We start from the raw sequence: 16,129 nt of genomic DNA, 5'->3' as shown, positions 1-16,129 counted from the left end.
ATTATATAAAATATATAATTAATTTGTTATGTTTTATAATATTATACACATATATGGTATGTGTTTTTTTTACACTGCATTCTATTTTTTAAATTCTTTTATATTCATATTTTTTTATCATTTATAGTATATTTGTATTTTTCCCATAAATCCTCATCACATGATGTTTTGTTTTTTGGGGGGAATTTTTTGGTTTTAAGCAAGTAAAAAACAACTGAATAAAATATTATATAAAATATATAACATTAAGATATAATAACATATAATAATAATAATAATAATAATAATATAAAATTATAATATTAAGATATATCTCAAAAAGTTGCTTCCTAAGTAAAATTATCATGTTTCATATATTTACATATTTTAACTGAACAATTAGACAAAAATACTCATTAAGAATATTTTTTTTGCAGTAAATCAATGCAATTTAGTGGAAGACTGTCAAACTTTAATCTTAAATGTCTAAAGTATAAAGTAGAAGGCACAGCTGTGGACTCTGATCACACCGGCTGTTTTTTATTTCTGCTCTTGGACCTCTTGCATCTATTAAAGATGATACTGTAAATTCCCGCAAGTTGAACAGTTTGTTCTGATTTTTATTGCGGGTTTACTGTCATCAGTTACACCTATGAAAGCTGAACTGAAGCGGCGGGCTGCCAGTGTTTAATTGGACAGAGGACAGAAATACCTGCAAATACTGCTCAACCTGCTGATGTTTCTGCTTGGCAGCGAACAGCTCGGACTCAGAGAACGCCTCCCGCAAAGTCTGCTGGGACATCAGGGACTCCAGACCCAGCAGAGCCGACACGCGGCAATACAGGCCGATGAAACTAGGGCAGTAGGCCTCGAAATGAACTACACAGACAGAGAATGAGTGCACAGCAGGTGACAGGGACAGAAGATACATGTGGGTCAATGAGTTTACGGTGTGTCCTCTCACCTAACTCAAAGATCTGCAGCGGGAGGGTGAAGAATCCAGAGCGCGGCGAGCAGAGATGGTTCTGTCCGGGCGGTGAACACACCTCCTCACATGGAGGGAGGAGCAACAGGAAGGACACGCCCTCCCCCAACTCAACCACCTCCTTTACATACACACGGAAATCCTGTGCCTGAGGTATGAAGACGAAGAGAAATATTAGTATTTGTATTGAGTTACCTTTAACTTCTGACCAAGTTTGCATCTCAATACTAGTGTTACTTGATCTCAGTGCTGCGTTCGACACTATAGATCATAAAATACTCTTAGATCAACTACAATATTACATTGGTATTCGGGGACAGGCATTAAGATGGTTTAGATCGTACCTATCAGACTGTTACCATTTTGTTTATTTAAAAGGGGAAAAATCTAGGATAACATCAGTAAATTATGGAGTGCCACAAGGATCAGTGTTAGGCCCTCTGCTATTTTCAATATATATGCTGCCACTTTGTAATAATTCCTTAATGAATCATTCAGACTGATTCATGAACTGCATCAGATGTTTTACCAAAACAAACCAACTCAAAAAAAAACCCAATTTGCTCCCAAATCAGATTTTCTAAGACTATACAAAAAATTTTTTTTCTGAATTGTAAATAAAACAAAAAAAGTTTTGAAGTACATTTTATGTATGTTTTCAGTATTTCTACTTAGAAATTTCACATTTAAATCAATGTTACTTGTAACTTCTTTGTAATTGTGAAATTTACTAGCAATTTCTGTATGAAAACAGTTTCAAAGTAAATCCTACACCAAATTTTTTCAGTGTACAAATTTCCATAGCTTTTCCATTTATACACACAATACATGCAAAACAGGCTTGCGGCATTTATGTAAATGTGTGTATTTGACACTGCGTGGCCCTGATTTACTAAGGCAGGGCACTAATTTGCTTGTGCAATCAAACAAATTACATGTGCCTACGTGTGTGCATGTGAATGCACAAACCTGGTGATTGGGAATGTTGATGTAGCCGAGTAAATCTTTAGCAGCGGTTCGTAAGGCCAGTAGGAGGCGATGCGGAGCGCTCTGAGCGTCGGCACACACCTGTGCGCTGTCCTCGAGCGAACTCAGTGATTGAAGCCACTGCCATTCTTCCCTACGAAACAAACATTAACAATTATCACACACATATATAGATACATATACTCATGCATTACACAACCACAAACACATCATACCTGGAGACGTGGCCGTTGTCTCGTACTTTGACGTGGCACAGCACGTTTGGGTGTTTGTGTGACACGAGCACCCTGATCTGGTCCACTGAGGTGTACAGCTTCAGGTAACCCAGATACAGGCCCGGAGACAGACACTTCCTGCTGCGCCGGTGATAGGCCAGCTTCTCCTGCACACAAAGGGCTTATTATAAAAAGGGAAACATGTCCAGTCGAAATACATCCCAAAATCGAATGAGAATTTATGAGAACATGAACAAAAAAATGTCCCCACAAGGTCAAAAATGACTGGTATTACTATCTTTGTTGGGACATTTGGTCCTGAAAACATAGGGTTTACCACACACCCCCTCCCTCCCCCAAACACACACACACACAGATTCTGAGGTATGAAGAACTTCCTGCAATAGCCTGAAATTGACCCACGTTTATCATTTCTAAACTATTTGACTGAGAGACTGACTCTGGAGCCATGTGGTTGTTGAGCTGTGGAACCACTTTCACCACACACACACACACACACAAACACACACACACACACACACACACACACACACACACACACACACACATATACACACAAACACACACACACACACAAACACACACAGCTTCACCACAGGGAAAATCTGAGCCGCTCAGACAAAACATCATTTTCACACTGGGTCTGATGTTCCTGAGCCAGAGCCGTTTCAAACACACGACCAGCGGTGGGTGACATGTTTACAGCATTCAGACTAAATCATCAAGTGAACAATGCTACTGTTATACTCCCACAGTTCACTGCACTTAAGTAATAATAGAGATATAAAAAAAGAGGAATACAGTACAATGTTGAATGTTTTTTCCCCCTCACTGATTGTCATGCTTTGGGCTCATTTATATCAGTCAAAGCATTCGTTCCCCCAAAGATGAAAACTGAGTCGTTTTCTCTCCAATGTTGTTCCAAAATCATAGTGTTTTCTGAAATTGAATACAGTGCATCAAAATGAATCGCACCAGGCTTGACGTCAATGACGAGACATGAAAAAGCTAGTGACGTTGGACATCAAACCTGGCATGATGCGTTTTGCCTTGCAGTCAATTGTTTAGACTGAATTTATGTTTCTCATTATTCTAAAAATGAGTTTTGTGCATAAATATAATAGTGTTTTGATCACTATGTTCATTTCATTTATCATGGTGCTAGAAGGGAGCAGTATGTGACAGCGATGGACAGCTGTGTTTAAAAGCACTCACGTGAAGCGTTGTGAGGAGTGTTTCCAGTGCGCTGGGCTCATCTGATGAAGAAGAGGACGACCTGCGCTGCAGCTGGAACTTACTGACGGGAATCCAGCGTAAGCCTTCCAGCGACGCGCACGCGCTCACGTCCTTCATCAGCACCAACACCACGTTACCGTGCTTGTCCTTGATGGGCTCAAAATACACTTGTCCCAGATCCACTGTGCTGAGGAGAGCCTGCACAACAAACGAAACAAAAAAAGAAAACGTCACCTCAAGATATGAGTGCAAATATTTCTCAACTCTGCAATTCTTTACTAAATGATGCAAAACATTATTAAATTTGGTCACAATTTGATTCATCTTGATTTTTTGGATGCATTTTACATTCCGAGTGACTAGTGTTGCACTGACATTTTGGCAACCAAAAATATTTGGCCAAAAAAAAAAAGTTTTTTGGATTCAGACGAAAAGATTTTGGAGAGCCAGAATCATTGACTAAGCTATTTATAGCTGATGCAAGAACTAAACTTGACTAAACATTCAATCCCATCGCAATAAGCTTTGTGCTTTTAATATCTATCAGCTTTCAAATTCTGTCCATTTTACCACAAATTTACATAATAAATGGCGTTTTGATGCTCTTTAATGATCGCTGCAACCGCTTCAGTTCAAGCAGCACCACGAAGAGCATCTGAACTGATCATCTCTTCCTCTTTACTACTAGTTATAGCATAAAATAAACATGAATGATCATCTGAGGGTATGTTGAAAGAAGCAGAACAACTTACTGAAATGTAACATGTCTCATGTAATCGCTTAATCAGTGTTTCAACCGCGGAAAGACGTCAATAAAACAGCTTGTAAACAATATTTCAACCTCAGGAAAGTCAATCAATGTTAATAGCTCATTAGTTAGCTAGAAAAGTAAGCATTCTGATTATTAAATAAATAAATCAATTAATTACTTATTAAAGTTTATTTTCGGTTTCAGTTTTGGTTATTGGCTAAATTAACATTTTAATTTCAGTTTCGGTGTTTCTGTGTCATTTCAGTGCATCTCTAGTAGTGACTATAAATTTGAAAACATTGTTCAAGTTAAGTTTAGTTTGTTCACCTGTAGCTGTGCAGCAGCCTGAAGCATTTTGAGGCGCGTCTGGAGCGTGCAGGAACTGGAGGCGTGAGCAGGACTGATGCACTGCTGCATCCAGGTGAGATCCTCCCAGAGATGTGACACCTGTCAACACGCATCAAGTATGGAGACAATGTTTAATACTCAAATGTTGATACAATACACTTTGAACTGTAAACGCTCGCTCTATATATATACACAGGCTTGACATTAACACCCGCAAACCCTCCAAATGCGGGTGGATTTCAGCAGTGGCGTGTAACAGTCACTCCTACTAGCCACAAATATACTTTTTTCAGTTGTAGTCTTTAAAAAAGGCATCTGAAATAATAAACTAATGCAATATAGTGTTGTCAAAAATATCAATTTTTGTTACATATCAATACTAAAATATCTGAAACGCTTCCAATAGTCATTTTCTGCAGAATAGATACACAATACCAGCTGCTCTTTCTCTCTCTCTCATCTCTCTGACAGCAAGTCGACACACAAACCCACCTCCCCTCACTCACTTGTTTCATTTGCTCCGGATGAATATTGTTGGTGTTACAGGGCTTGAATTTTGGCAAGGCATTGCGCGTATTGTGCATAATTTTACTCATGCTCGCGGATTTTGTGCTCACGCACACATAAAGCCGCCTCTCAGTACTAAATTGAGTTCTTTTTTGCTGCTTTTTGCGCTTAAACAGTCGCATACACACAAAATAATGTCAAAATGCCGGTCATGGCGAGTATTCACGTAAACACAGTCAGTTATGTTTTAAGTGAACGTAAACAGTTGAGAAAGAAAACGCGTGTGTAACAGTATAATAGATCCGTGTGTCAGGTCTTAAAGTGACAGCAGCCTAATATACCTGCTGCCAAATTATGAGATAATATTAAAAATATCTATATGGCAGTTTTTCCCCATGGTAATCTGATACCAATACACTTCGTTACCTTTGTGAACCAAAGTAAATCCTGTGCGTGACAGCTGTACGAGTCGTCCACCTCAACGACAGGCAGCTGATCCTCTGATGTCACCAGAATATTTTCATCTTTATAAAGTATACAGGCCAGATAAAGACCTCTACAGAGAGGAAGAGAGGCGTCATAGATAATGCAAGACAAGGTGTGTTGAGAGCGTTCAATATTGCAACAGCCATTTTCTGATGTTGTTTTCTCTCACCTTTTCAGATTTTTGACAAATTTGCTGGTGGGCTGGAAGAGATGCCTCAGACTTTTAGACACAGAGTGTTTCCTGGTGTTCAACGGGGGTTTGCATTGTTCTAAACACACAGGGAGGACAGACATGTGAAATACAGCACAGATATTCAAGTAGAAGAGTTTATAATCAGCTCCTTTCCAATACAGAGACATGCAGTTTTAGTATTTCTGAAGTTGTTGCTTTTCAACTTTCACATAAAGATTTGGGATGTTGCAGATTAGACTCACTAAATGAATATGAAGTGTATATAAAACACTGAAGGAAAAACAATTAGTGATTGAAATAGAAAAAAAACAAAAACAAGTTACTGATACACAGACAAAAATGGGTTACAAATATTCGGAAACACTTTACAGTAAGGATTCATTACTCAACATTAGTTAACTACTTTAGTTAACATGAACTAACAATGAACAGTACTTCTACTGCATGTATAGTTAATTTCAACATTTACTAATACATTATTAAAATCAAAAGTTTTATTTGTTAACATTAGTTAATGCACTGTGAACTAACATAAACAAACAATGAATGACTGTATTTTTATTAGCTAACAAGATGAATAAATACTGTAATAAATGTATTGCTCATTGTTAGCTCATGTTAGTTAATATATTTACTAATGTTAACAAATGAACCTTATTGTAAAGTGTTACCAAATATTTATAATAATTTAGATTAAATTGCCAAACATAGTCATGCTGAAAATTATTTTAGTACCACAGATTGTAATTTATGCTGACTTTATCATGTGCAGTATTATTTTCATTACTGCATTATAATAATGAGAATGACATTATTTTTGTATGATAGTAAATGTTAAATGTGTTTAATTGTCATGAAAATATCACAATAAAAAAAATATTTATGGTTTTAAAATCATTTTCTTTTGCAAAATATAATTTTATATATTTTTTCCTTTTGATTTTGTGGTGAAAATATGGCTCATGACCATGATAATACTATAGCACTTTTCTGTACAATACTTATTTGTTAGTGTAGCATCCAAAAGGAGTCTTTTTTTAACTGACCCCAATTCAAGAGTCTTAAAATTGGTGCACATCTTTATGCTGTAAAGCATCTGCTACCAAACAGCCACATATATCACAGATGGAGAGGACTGCGTCTCTAAAGGCCTTTTATAGTTTAATTAGAGTTTAATGATCAGTGTTGAAACAGGAGCGAGCAGGCAGTGATTTTCTTATAGAGCATGTGATGACACGCGCGAGTGTGTTTTACTCCTACAAGTCGAGTCAAATTTATCCCCTTAACTCACAGTAAAATAAACCCTCAGCCCCGATGCACTAAAAACAACAAACAAGACCCCCGGAGTTGCACCCGGGAGACACGAGCGCACGAGCTCAGCCCGCTCGACCCCTCTGAAATATTAACTCAGCATTTGTTTTAAAGCGCTTAAATGTTTGTGGTCGCGGTCACTGTGGCTCGGCGTGAATGAGGAGGTTTTTCATTCAGGTCCAGAGTGAGTAAGTGAGTATTTACCGTGGCATGCGCAGTGACGGTGAGCCCCTTTAATTTGCCCCAGGAGCTCCTCTAACGCCTCTTTCAGACCCTGCTGGCGGGGGGGAAGCCCGTCCACCTCCCTCCAACCTGCAGAAACACAGAGAGACAAAAAAAAAATAGTGCATCATGGGTAAATCAACAGATGTGTATGGAAAAAGTGAGATTGGCATGTTTCAAATCACAATACAAGTCTTTCAAAGCCGTAGGAGATTATACCAAACAAGAAACTATTAGATTATGTAATGTGTGTGTGCTAATCTCAGCATTCGCCTTATATCTCTGCACACATACACACTCGGCACGGTAAACAGGATGATGTTCTGATGGTGTGTTGGTTGCAGGCCGGTTCCCGGGGAAGCAGGGAAAACATGGACGCTCTATTCCCGGAATGTCTAACACAGACCCTCTCTTCAGCCCGGCTAACCTCGCTAAGAGCGTGTGTGTGTGCGTGTTATGAAAGAGATAGAGCAAGGGGGGTAAAGGACGCAAACAAGGTGTAAATAAGAGAAATTGTGTGAAAATCATTTCTGAGTGTGCCCGAAAAGCGGCATGTGTATGTGAGCGTGAATTGTAGAGGGAGACAACAAGTGTGTGTGTGTGTGTGTATGTGTGTTTGAGTTGGTGTATAAGAGCCGTTCTGTCTGCAACTTTACAGCCTCTCACAGACATGCAAATATTTCCAGAGGGAGTCGAAATGGAAAACACAAACACACACATTTAAATTAGCATGCTCAAAACACACACACTCAATGTAAAAGAGCCCTAAAATCTGTGAGAGAAAAGGAGGGCTTGTCCTCACAAACATAAAAATGGGGACACAAATATTACACAAATGAAGCCAGACGTAAACACACAAACACAGATACAAAATCACACACACACACATACACACACACACATTATATGTCATGCAACTTCTTAGAAAGCAAAACATGATTAACATCTGTCCTGTTTGTTGTTGTTGAATGTGTGTGTGTGTGTGTGTGTGTGTGTGTGTGTGTGTACTCACTTGAGGGTGTAGCACAAGCAGGTTCAGATATCTGAGGTGAACTCCATCCCTTCATGTTATATGCTGATACCTGGACATAACAGCATGTGCCCTGAGAAAAAGAGATAGATCTGTGTTGTATTTAAAGGACCCCTCAATTTTCTTGATCTTTTAACATGTAAGAGTTTCAGAACTCAAAATTTCCTCATTAGTCCAAAAACAGCTTTTATTGAAACTAAGCTGATTTTGTCATATTCTGACGTAATAGTGTGACGAAAGACCGCCTCTGCAGAATCAGATAAATGCCTACTTCTACATCAGTGTTTTTTCGGCCCCGCCCACTGGCATGTTAGTGAAATGAGGAGAGAAGGATACAGGATACGTAACTAGACTAAAAATAACATTACCTTCGAAAGGATCCTAATGCTAGGAAAGTGGTTACTTATTTTCAACTATGTGAATATCTCAGTGGAGCATTATTTGTTTGTTTTGGTACATATCAAATCAGTCTCAATTTCTCTCTCGCCAAAACTCACATTATAATCAATGATGCTGTCTACACTGCATAATGAATCTCTTATTTACATTGTGTTTGCACTGTTAGTTATGATGAAAGCATTCATGAGCGTGCAGAAATCAAGTTGCAATGACAAGTTCACCGCATTCATGCACTCAACAGGCATATCTATCATCTATATCTATAAAACTAATAAAAAATGATAAAGCACATAACAAATTTACCAAAACTTAAACTATAAAAGCATATAAATAATACTTAAATAGCACTGTAGTGCTCAATATATTCTATAAAATATTAATCTTTCTTCACAATGTTCTTACCTCTGAAACAACTTTGCTTTCCTCCTGACACAACCAAAGGAAAATGAATATTAACCAATAATATAGCTCAAGTTTAAAAGGATCACCTAAAATAAAAATTCAGAAATAATTTTCTGTACTTAGCCTCATGTCACCGACTGTCTTTCTTCTGCTGAACATTAAAGGAAATGTTTTTTTAATGTTTTTTCAATTTTAGAGCTTAAAGTCCTCACCAAATAAATCACCAAAACTGGCACCTCAAGACGCATCAAACCAACCAATCGTGAATAAAGTTTGAATATGCAGATGTGCACATGAGATTTGAGAGCTCCATCATCACTTTGAGTTTTATGCACTAAAGTAATTTTTTTTATTATACTGACTATATAAAATTGACTATCTTGACAACAGTTTCGAGAGAAAAAAAAAAAAAAAAAAAAAAAAATATATATATATATATATATATATATATATATATATATATATATATATTTTAGTTCAGTGGTTCTCAACTGTTTTTGACTCCACAGACCCCATGATTGAGGATAAGATTTACAAATATTTTAGTGCTTGACATAACTAGACAATGTATATTGCTCATGGAGTTTTATTAATTCACATGACTTTTCCAGGTGTAGAAATCACACTTTTAAAATGAAGCTTCCTAATACATACAGGTTTTCCAAAACTGTTGTCGAGGGGTAAATTAAAAAAATCTTCATGTTTAGTTGCTTTAGCTTATTTTAATGCTTGTTTCATCTTATTCTAAATCATTTTAAGTCATCTTGACTCAAGTTTGCAAAGAATCCCTGGTTTAGTTCATAAAACTCAAAATGCGCTTCACAATGATGGAGCAGGTTGCAAATAACTTTAATTTCAGGTCAGTTTCCCACACAAAGCTATCATATGGCTTCAGAAAACCTGAAATATAGTGCACAAGTCGTATGTTATAAAACTTTATGGTGCTTTTTAATTCTTTTTGAAGCTTGCCAGCTGTGGTAGTATTGTTTGTAGTATGTTTTACTCCATATACTAACCGCTGTAAGTCCAGTGATGTCATACTGGAGTTGAGTCACGTCTTCAATGACCGTCTCACCCAGCAATGGGGTAAATGAAGGAACACTGCTCCAGCTCACTGAAACACACACACATAAGTAGGGAGTCATTTAGCAGAAGGAATTGCACTGACTGGACAACTAGTTCTACCACCATGCCATGCTATGGGCCTGTGCCTACTAGACACGGATCATGTGACTTCAACAGTGCTGGTTCTATATAGCGAAACAAACTGTGACCTGGTGTATTTGTGTATAGTCTGTTTTGTATGGTATCCCGTGAGGGATAAATATATTTGTATACTGAAGAGTATTTGTTCACAATGTCTGACCAGCAGATTTCTAAGACAGTCTGAGTTTGTTTGAACCACAAAACAAATATAATGTCTGACAGAAAATACGAGAGAGTGTGATGCCTGTTCTTTTGACACCGTTTATGATAGCACCGGGGTTATTATCGTTAACTAACTAATGCTAAAATTAAAATTATTAAATTTCTGTTCATTTAAATAAAACTGAAATAAACTGAATTGGAATATTAAAAAAAAAAAAAAAAAAAAAAAAATGGCAAAAGCACATAAAATTACTAAAAAAATTCTTCGACAAATAAGTTGCTTTGGGTAAAGCGTCTGCCAAATGCATTAAGGTAAAAGTAAAAATTAAACAAATTAAAATGAAAATATAACAATAAACGCCAATTGTAACGTGTATACTTAGCTCTGGTTTCATTTTTACTGTGTTTCCTGTGCTAGTTTTGCCTTAGTTCCTAGTCATCATTAGTTTCCTTGGTTGTTAATTAATTTACGCACCTGTTCTGTTTTCTGTTGATTACTCTCTGTCTGTATTTAAGTTCATTCAGTTCACTGTTCCGTGTCATTTATGTTGATTTGGTTGTTTAGCTATGGTTATTATTACTCCTGTGATCTCCTGCGTGTCCGTTAATAAAGTGTGTTTTGTTTTGGATATTCCTTCGTTGGGTGCTCACTACAGCAAAGCATGACAGAAATTCTAAATATTTATAAAAACTAGTAGTACATAAAAAAACACTAGATAGCACTAGAAGTGTGAATCTGGCAGTATCATTCGTGCGATATTTTCTCACCCACATCTCACTCGGCTGTGTGGAGCATATTCTCTAGCTGGCTGTCAAACCGCTGATGCTCACCAGCTAGTCGATGAGTCATGTTTTGGTGTTATAATCTAAATCATCCCTATAACAGGATGAGTCAGGGGTCACTCACCGCGGTATTTGGTAATAACAGCAGAGTTGTGGCAAAGAGGCTCTTGGAAGTAAACTCTGAGACTGGTGCTACTGCTGACAGACAGATGAACGTCACTGGGAGGCTCAGGAGGACCTGAAAACACAACAAAGTCACTAAGTGTGTTATGACCGGCAGTTATAACCGCAAGTGTGTGGGTGTGTTACTCACTGGCATGTGTGTATCCTGTCTGCATGCGCTTGTAGAGGCGGAGCTTCCATTCCCACGTTTTCAGCTGTCTCTCTCTGTTTGACTCCTCCCTCTCTCCAGGCTCCTCCCCCGTGACCTGGGCAACCAGCTCTGCAATGCGATGCTCCGCCTCTTGCACCAGGGAGGCCAGGTGAGCAGCTCTGCCTTCAAGACTAAGAACTAGAGAAGATATAAGAGAGATTAGAGCTGCATGATTCTGGATAAATTGAGAATCACGTTTTTTTTGTTTCAAATAGATTTACGCACGATTCTGAACAGACAACTAAACAAAATAATATGTAATTTACTAGAGGTTCTGATGAAATGTTAATTACTACAGTCTATTTAAAAATGTGTATTTAATTTGAATAAAAAAAATAAAAAAAAAAGGTTTGACTTGCTCATAAATATTTCACATTACTGGATGAATCAGCGTTTTTGAACAAATCTTTTGAATGAATGATTCAATGACAAATACAAATACATGGATTTTAAAAGTACACTATAAAGTTATGAATGGGCCATGTTAATAAAAGAAAATGTTGATATAAGCAAATTAATTCCAATTATCTAGTTATATTACTTTAAATGGTTAAATTGCAAGAAATTTCCTGATCATGTTTCACCCCAAAATTAGCTTGTTTTTAGGATCATTCCGATTTTTTGAAACTTTGCACTAAAAAATACATTGCTGTAATGCAAAATAATAATAATAATAATAATAATAATAATAAGCATAAATTAAGTTCAGGACAGCAAAAGATACCATGATACAACAATTTGCAGTTTAATTTAATTTCAAATGACAGTAATAAGAGTGGGAGGCTTCTTAATTAATGCAACAATGCTAAAAAACAAAACAAAATAAAACGTAATTGCTCCTAAAATTAATAACACTTCAAGTTCTTTATGCAAAATATAACATAAAATAAAATATGCATATTTGTATTTATTACATGCAATCTTTTATTCTCGTTTCTTTTGATTTTGGGATGAAATATGACCTGGGCATTCCCAAACATTCTACAATAGAGATGATGATAACTATATAAAGTGGCGGAAAAATTGACAGTATGTTTTGATCTTTGGTGTCGCATACCATATCACATTGCTGTTGCCGCCGTTTGATTGAAGCAATAAGCCACTACTGCTTTATTGTAATGTATAGCATGTGGCAAACATCTGTAGATGTATGGTTTATGATTCATAAAGTGGGGCTCGTGCTGCATGCGTTTGATCGCAGTACGTGTGTACTCACAGTGGGGACTCTCTTTGGCCCCGGCTCTCAGCAGAAGTTTGGCCATGGGGACGTTGTTGGTCATGATGGCGATATCGAGTGGCAGCAGTCCTTCACTGTTGGGTGTGTTTAAGTCCAGCTCCTCCAGACTGAAGGTGCTCAACAGAGACTCCACGACATCCAGCTCCTGATGCTCCACGGCTTCGAACAGAGCCTCGTTACCCTGGAACTAGACATGCATGCATAGATATATCTCATACACATAGAAAACGCATGCAAACACACATGCACAAAACATCAATGCCATTTTTGACTATAAGATTTTAGAGTTGCAATATGGTTCTTTAAAGGTTAAAAAAGGTCTTAGTGTTTTATTATAGGTTCTTCAGTATTGGTTTCTAGGCTCTAGGTTTTTTGGATCTTCTCAGATGGCATCATCAACTGTAATTGGTTGCTTTATATGTCAGTCAAAGAAGCTGAAATGTCAGAGATTAATTTGGTTTTTGCTATTGAGTAGTTCTTGTTTAAGTGTTTGCATCTCACCATGCTGGTTTTATGCGAATGGTCCTTGTCCGACTGGCCCGGGAGTGCCGTATCGTCCAGAATCAGGTTTGTTGTTCGGAACTTTCCAGACAGGTTCCTGTAGAGGCGCCGTGCAGCACTCGGAGGAGACGAACATGACGTGCTAGAGTATTTGCGTGGAATCAGAGGATGAGGGTCTGGAATCTGTTGAGTCATTTTGGATTCGGCCCTGAAAAAGAATTATGAGGAATAAAGAGAGATGCTGTGAGGACACAAATAATAATAAAAAAAAAAATCGTCAGAGGATAAATACTTGCATACTTATAAAAATAGTCTTTTTTAACAAGAAATACACCACAAAAACATTATTTTTTGTTTCTATTAAATATATTGGTAGCACTTTACATTAGCTAACATGAACTAACAATGAAAAATAATTCTAAAACATCTTAGTTAATTTCAACATTTACTAATACATAATTAAAATCTGAAGTAACTGTTCAAGGGGACCTATAACGCCCCTTTTCATAAGATGTAATATAAGTCTCTGGTGTCCCCAGAATGTGTCTGTGAAGTTTCAGCTCAAAATACCCCACAGATCATTTATTATAGCTTGTCAAATTTGCCGCTTTTTGCATCTGAGCAAAAACACGCCGTTTTTGTGTGTGTCCCTTTAAATGCAAATGAGCTGCTGCTCCCGGCCCCTTTTCCAGAAGAGGGCGGAGCTTTAACAACTCGCGCTTCGGTTGCTCAACAACAACAAAGCTGGAGAATCTCACGCAGCTAAAATGAGGATTGTCAGTAACGGTGTTTAGCCTTACATTGTTCAAACCGGAGTCGACACTGATGGAGAGAAGTTACAACTTTTAGATATTTCTGAATGTTTAGTGGAAAAATTTATGTAGTTGCTGTGGAGTTGATTCAACTCATCGACTAGCATGTGCCGTCATGTTAATCTTTTGTGCAAATCCAGCGTTGAATTGACCCTCGTTTGTGAAGCAGTCCGGCGTAAAATGACAGCAACAACACTCTTCTACAACAACTCTTCCTCTTCTCTAAAGCAGCCCAACAAGGCCTCACCCCCTTTGTTGCGTGTTCTCGAAGGCGGGGTTTATGTAAATTTTGGGGTTTGTGATGTCACCAACCCGGGAAGAAGCTCGTTGTAGTCCCTACCAGCCATTTGTTGTAGTCTTTAAACAGAGAATTCTTTTCTCCCTTTGCATTGAACTTTGAGCGTCGTAACTTTGCAGATGTTGTTTATGCTCAAACAACAACATTACACACTAACTATCATAATCAATGACCCTTGATTTGGTCCCTTAAAATCTTACTTGCAACTAGGTTTTCTTGCTTTAAAATATAACAAAAAAAAAAAAAAATGGAGGTTAACGCTTAAAAATTAAAGTTACCAATAGACTAAGACTGGAAGAGATTAAAAGTAAAATTTTAAGAATCAATAACTGAAAACCCATACTGATTGGCCGCTGATATAAATATTGGAGATTGACATGCACACCCTGATATCAAGATTCATTCAGAGGGGCTTCAGATTTGGAAACAGAACAAAGGGCTCCAAGAACTACAACTGTCACAAATGTTCTCGTATTAGGGCGGACCATTGTCCGCGTCGGATGCAGGCGGCCAGAAACAGGCGAACACCTCCGAGTGCTCTGATAATAACGTGGTTATTTTAACGGGCAGGTATGTGCTGTGTGCAGATAAAAGTGGGTATATTTGTGGCAGGCCGGATCAGTTTCAAAGGCGGCTGATCTCCGGGCTTAAAGTTTCTCCTCTTGTGCTGAACACACGGGCTGCCGGGCGAACGGCGCGCACACTCACATGAAAGACTAGCAGATGAAAGAACGAGGGATAAAGAGAGAAAGACAAAAGAAACAGGGACACCACATGTTAACACAGCCGTCTCAGCACCCCATCAGACGAATAGTGATAGAATAGAACAGACACACACAACACAGTTTCCCACCACACAACTACTGTGAGGTCCAAACGTCTGAGACCACACTGAGAATCTGGGATTCCACAGCTTATTTAAACATGGAAATAAGCACATTTTTAGAATTTTGAAACAAAGTAACACTGTGACTTTCCAGATTGTGATGTATTTCTATGTACTTATCAAATGTAAGTAAATTAGCGACTTTGATCATGTGACTCTTTGTAAAGACAGATTTTCTTCTTCAATCTCAAGTCATGCTGGAGAACATGATCGTCAAGTTTTGTTTATGTAGCTTTAGTGCTAAAAGAGTGTTTGGCGTGTCTCTCTCTTTTTTTGACATTTTTCAATTCAACATCATTAGTAAATAAAAATAGTATTCATTTGAAAAAATGTAGGACATTTGGACCGGACTGTACACAGCAACAAACACTTATTTACACAAGCACACACACAGAGTCAAGTTGGGGGCAAAAGTGCTCCAATATCTGGGGATTGTGTCTGGCATCACATCAAAAGGCAAAGCAAAATTTAGCACACAAATACGAGCACATTTAACACGTCCAGTAAGTCAAGGCTAAATGAGAATAGGCCATAGTATGGAAAATTTAGTGAGTAATGCCTCCGTCTAAGAATAATAGCCATTGAGAACAGTAGGCGCATATAAACACATGCAATCCCGCACACATGTGCATGTGTTGAGCTCACTGATGGTAAGAGATTACTCTTTACCGTTTCCCCGAACACATGTTCACATTTACCTCCGAGATCAAACTCTACCCGATATGACTGCTAATGTGGCCGGTAAATTATCTGCTTTGTTTCACGTGAAACAATGATAAAAGCTGTTGAGGCGGTGTGA

General features: G+C 37.8%; 1 protein-coding gene across 6 annotated transcripts in view; it reads right to left on the bottom strand.

The window, feature by feature from the left end:
* LOC127506037 (ankyrin repeat and fibronectin type-III domain-containing protein 1) overlaps nt 1-16,129 on the bottom strand; it is an 81,340-nt gene that overhangs the window by 6,390 nt on the left and 58,821 nt on the right. For 5 of the 6 annotated variants that reach the window (XM_051882144.1, XM_051882145.1, XM_051882142.1 and 2 more), the window contains 16 exons: nt 13,335-13,542; nt 12,813-13,020; nt 11,537-11,734; nt 11,348-11,461; nt 10,089-10,186; nt 9,073-9,096; nt 8,254-8,344; nt 7,224-7,331; nt 5,685-5,784; nt 5,456-5,585; nt 4,502-4,621; nt 3,403-3,621; nt 2,167-2,333; nt 1,934-2,084; nt 944-1,112; nt 692-858 (listed from right to left, as the gene is read on the bottom strand). In XM_051882144.1, coding sequence (XP_051738104.1) covers nt 692-858; nt 944-1,112; nt 1,934-2,084; nt 2,167-2,333; nt 3,403-3,621; nt 4,502-4,621; nt 5,456-5,585; nt 5,685-5,784; nt 7,224-7,331; nt 8,254-8,344; nt 9,073-9,096; nt 10,089-10,186; nt 11,348-11,461; nt 11,537-11,734; nt 12,813-13,020; nt 13,335-13,542 — 2,272 coding nt within the window. The remainder of the gene's footprint in view (nt 1-691; nt 859-943; nt 1,113-1,933; nt 2,085-2,166; nt 2,334-3,402; nt 3,622-4,501; nt 4,622-5,455; nt 5,586-5,684; nt 5,785-7,223; nt 7,332-8,253; nt 8,345-9,072; nt 9,097-10,088; nt 10,187-11,347; nt 11,462-11,536; nt 11,735-12,812; nt 13,021-13,334; nt 13,543-16,129) is intronic. The other variant, XM_051882143.1, reaches the window with a different exon arrangement.

Source organism: Ctenopharyngodon idella, chromosome 23 (assembly GCF_019924925.1).
Source record: "Ctenopharyngodon idella isolate HZGC_01 chromosome 23, HZGC01, whole genome shotgun sequence".
NCBI classification, from domain to species: domain Eukaryota; kingdom Metazoa; phylum Chordata; class Actinopteri; order Cypriniformes; family Xenocyprididae; genus Ctenopharyngodon; species Ctenopharyngodon idella.
This window is presented reverse-complemented; position numbering and strand designations above follow the sequence as displayed.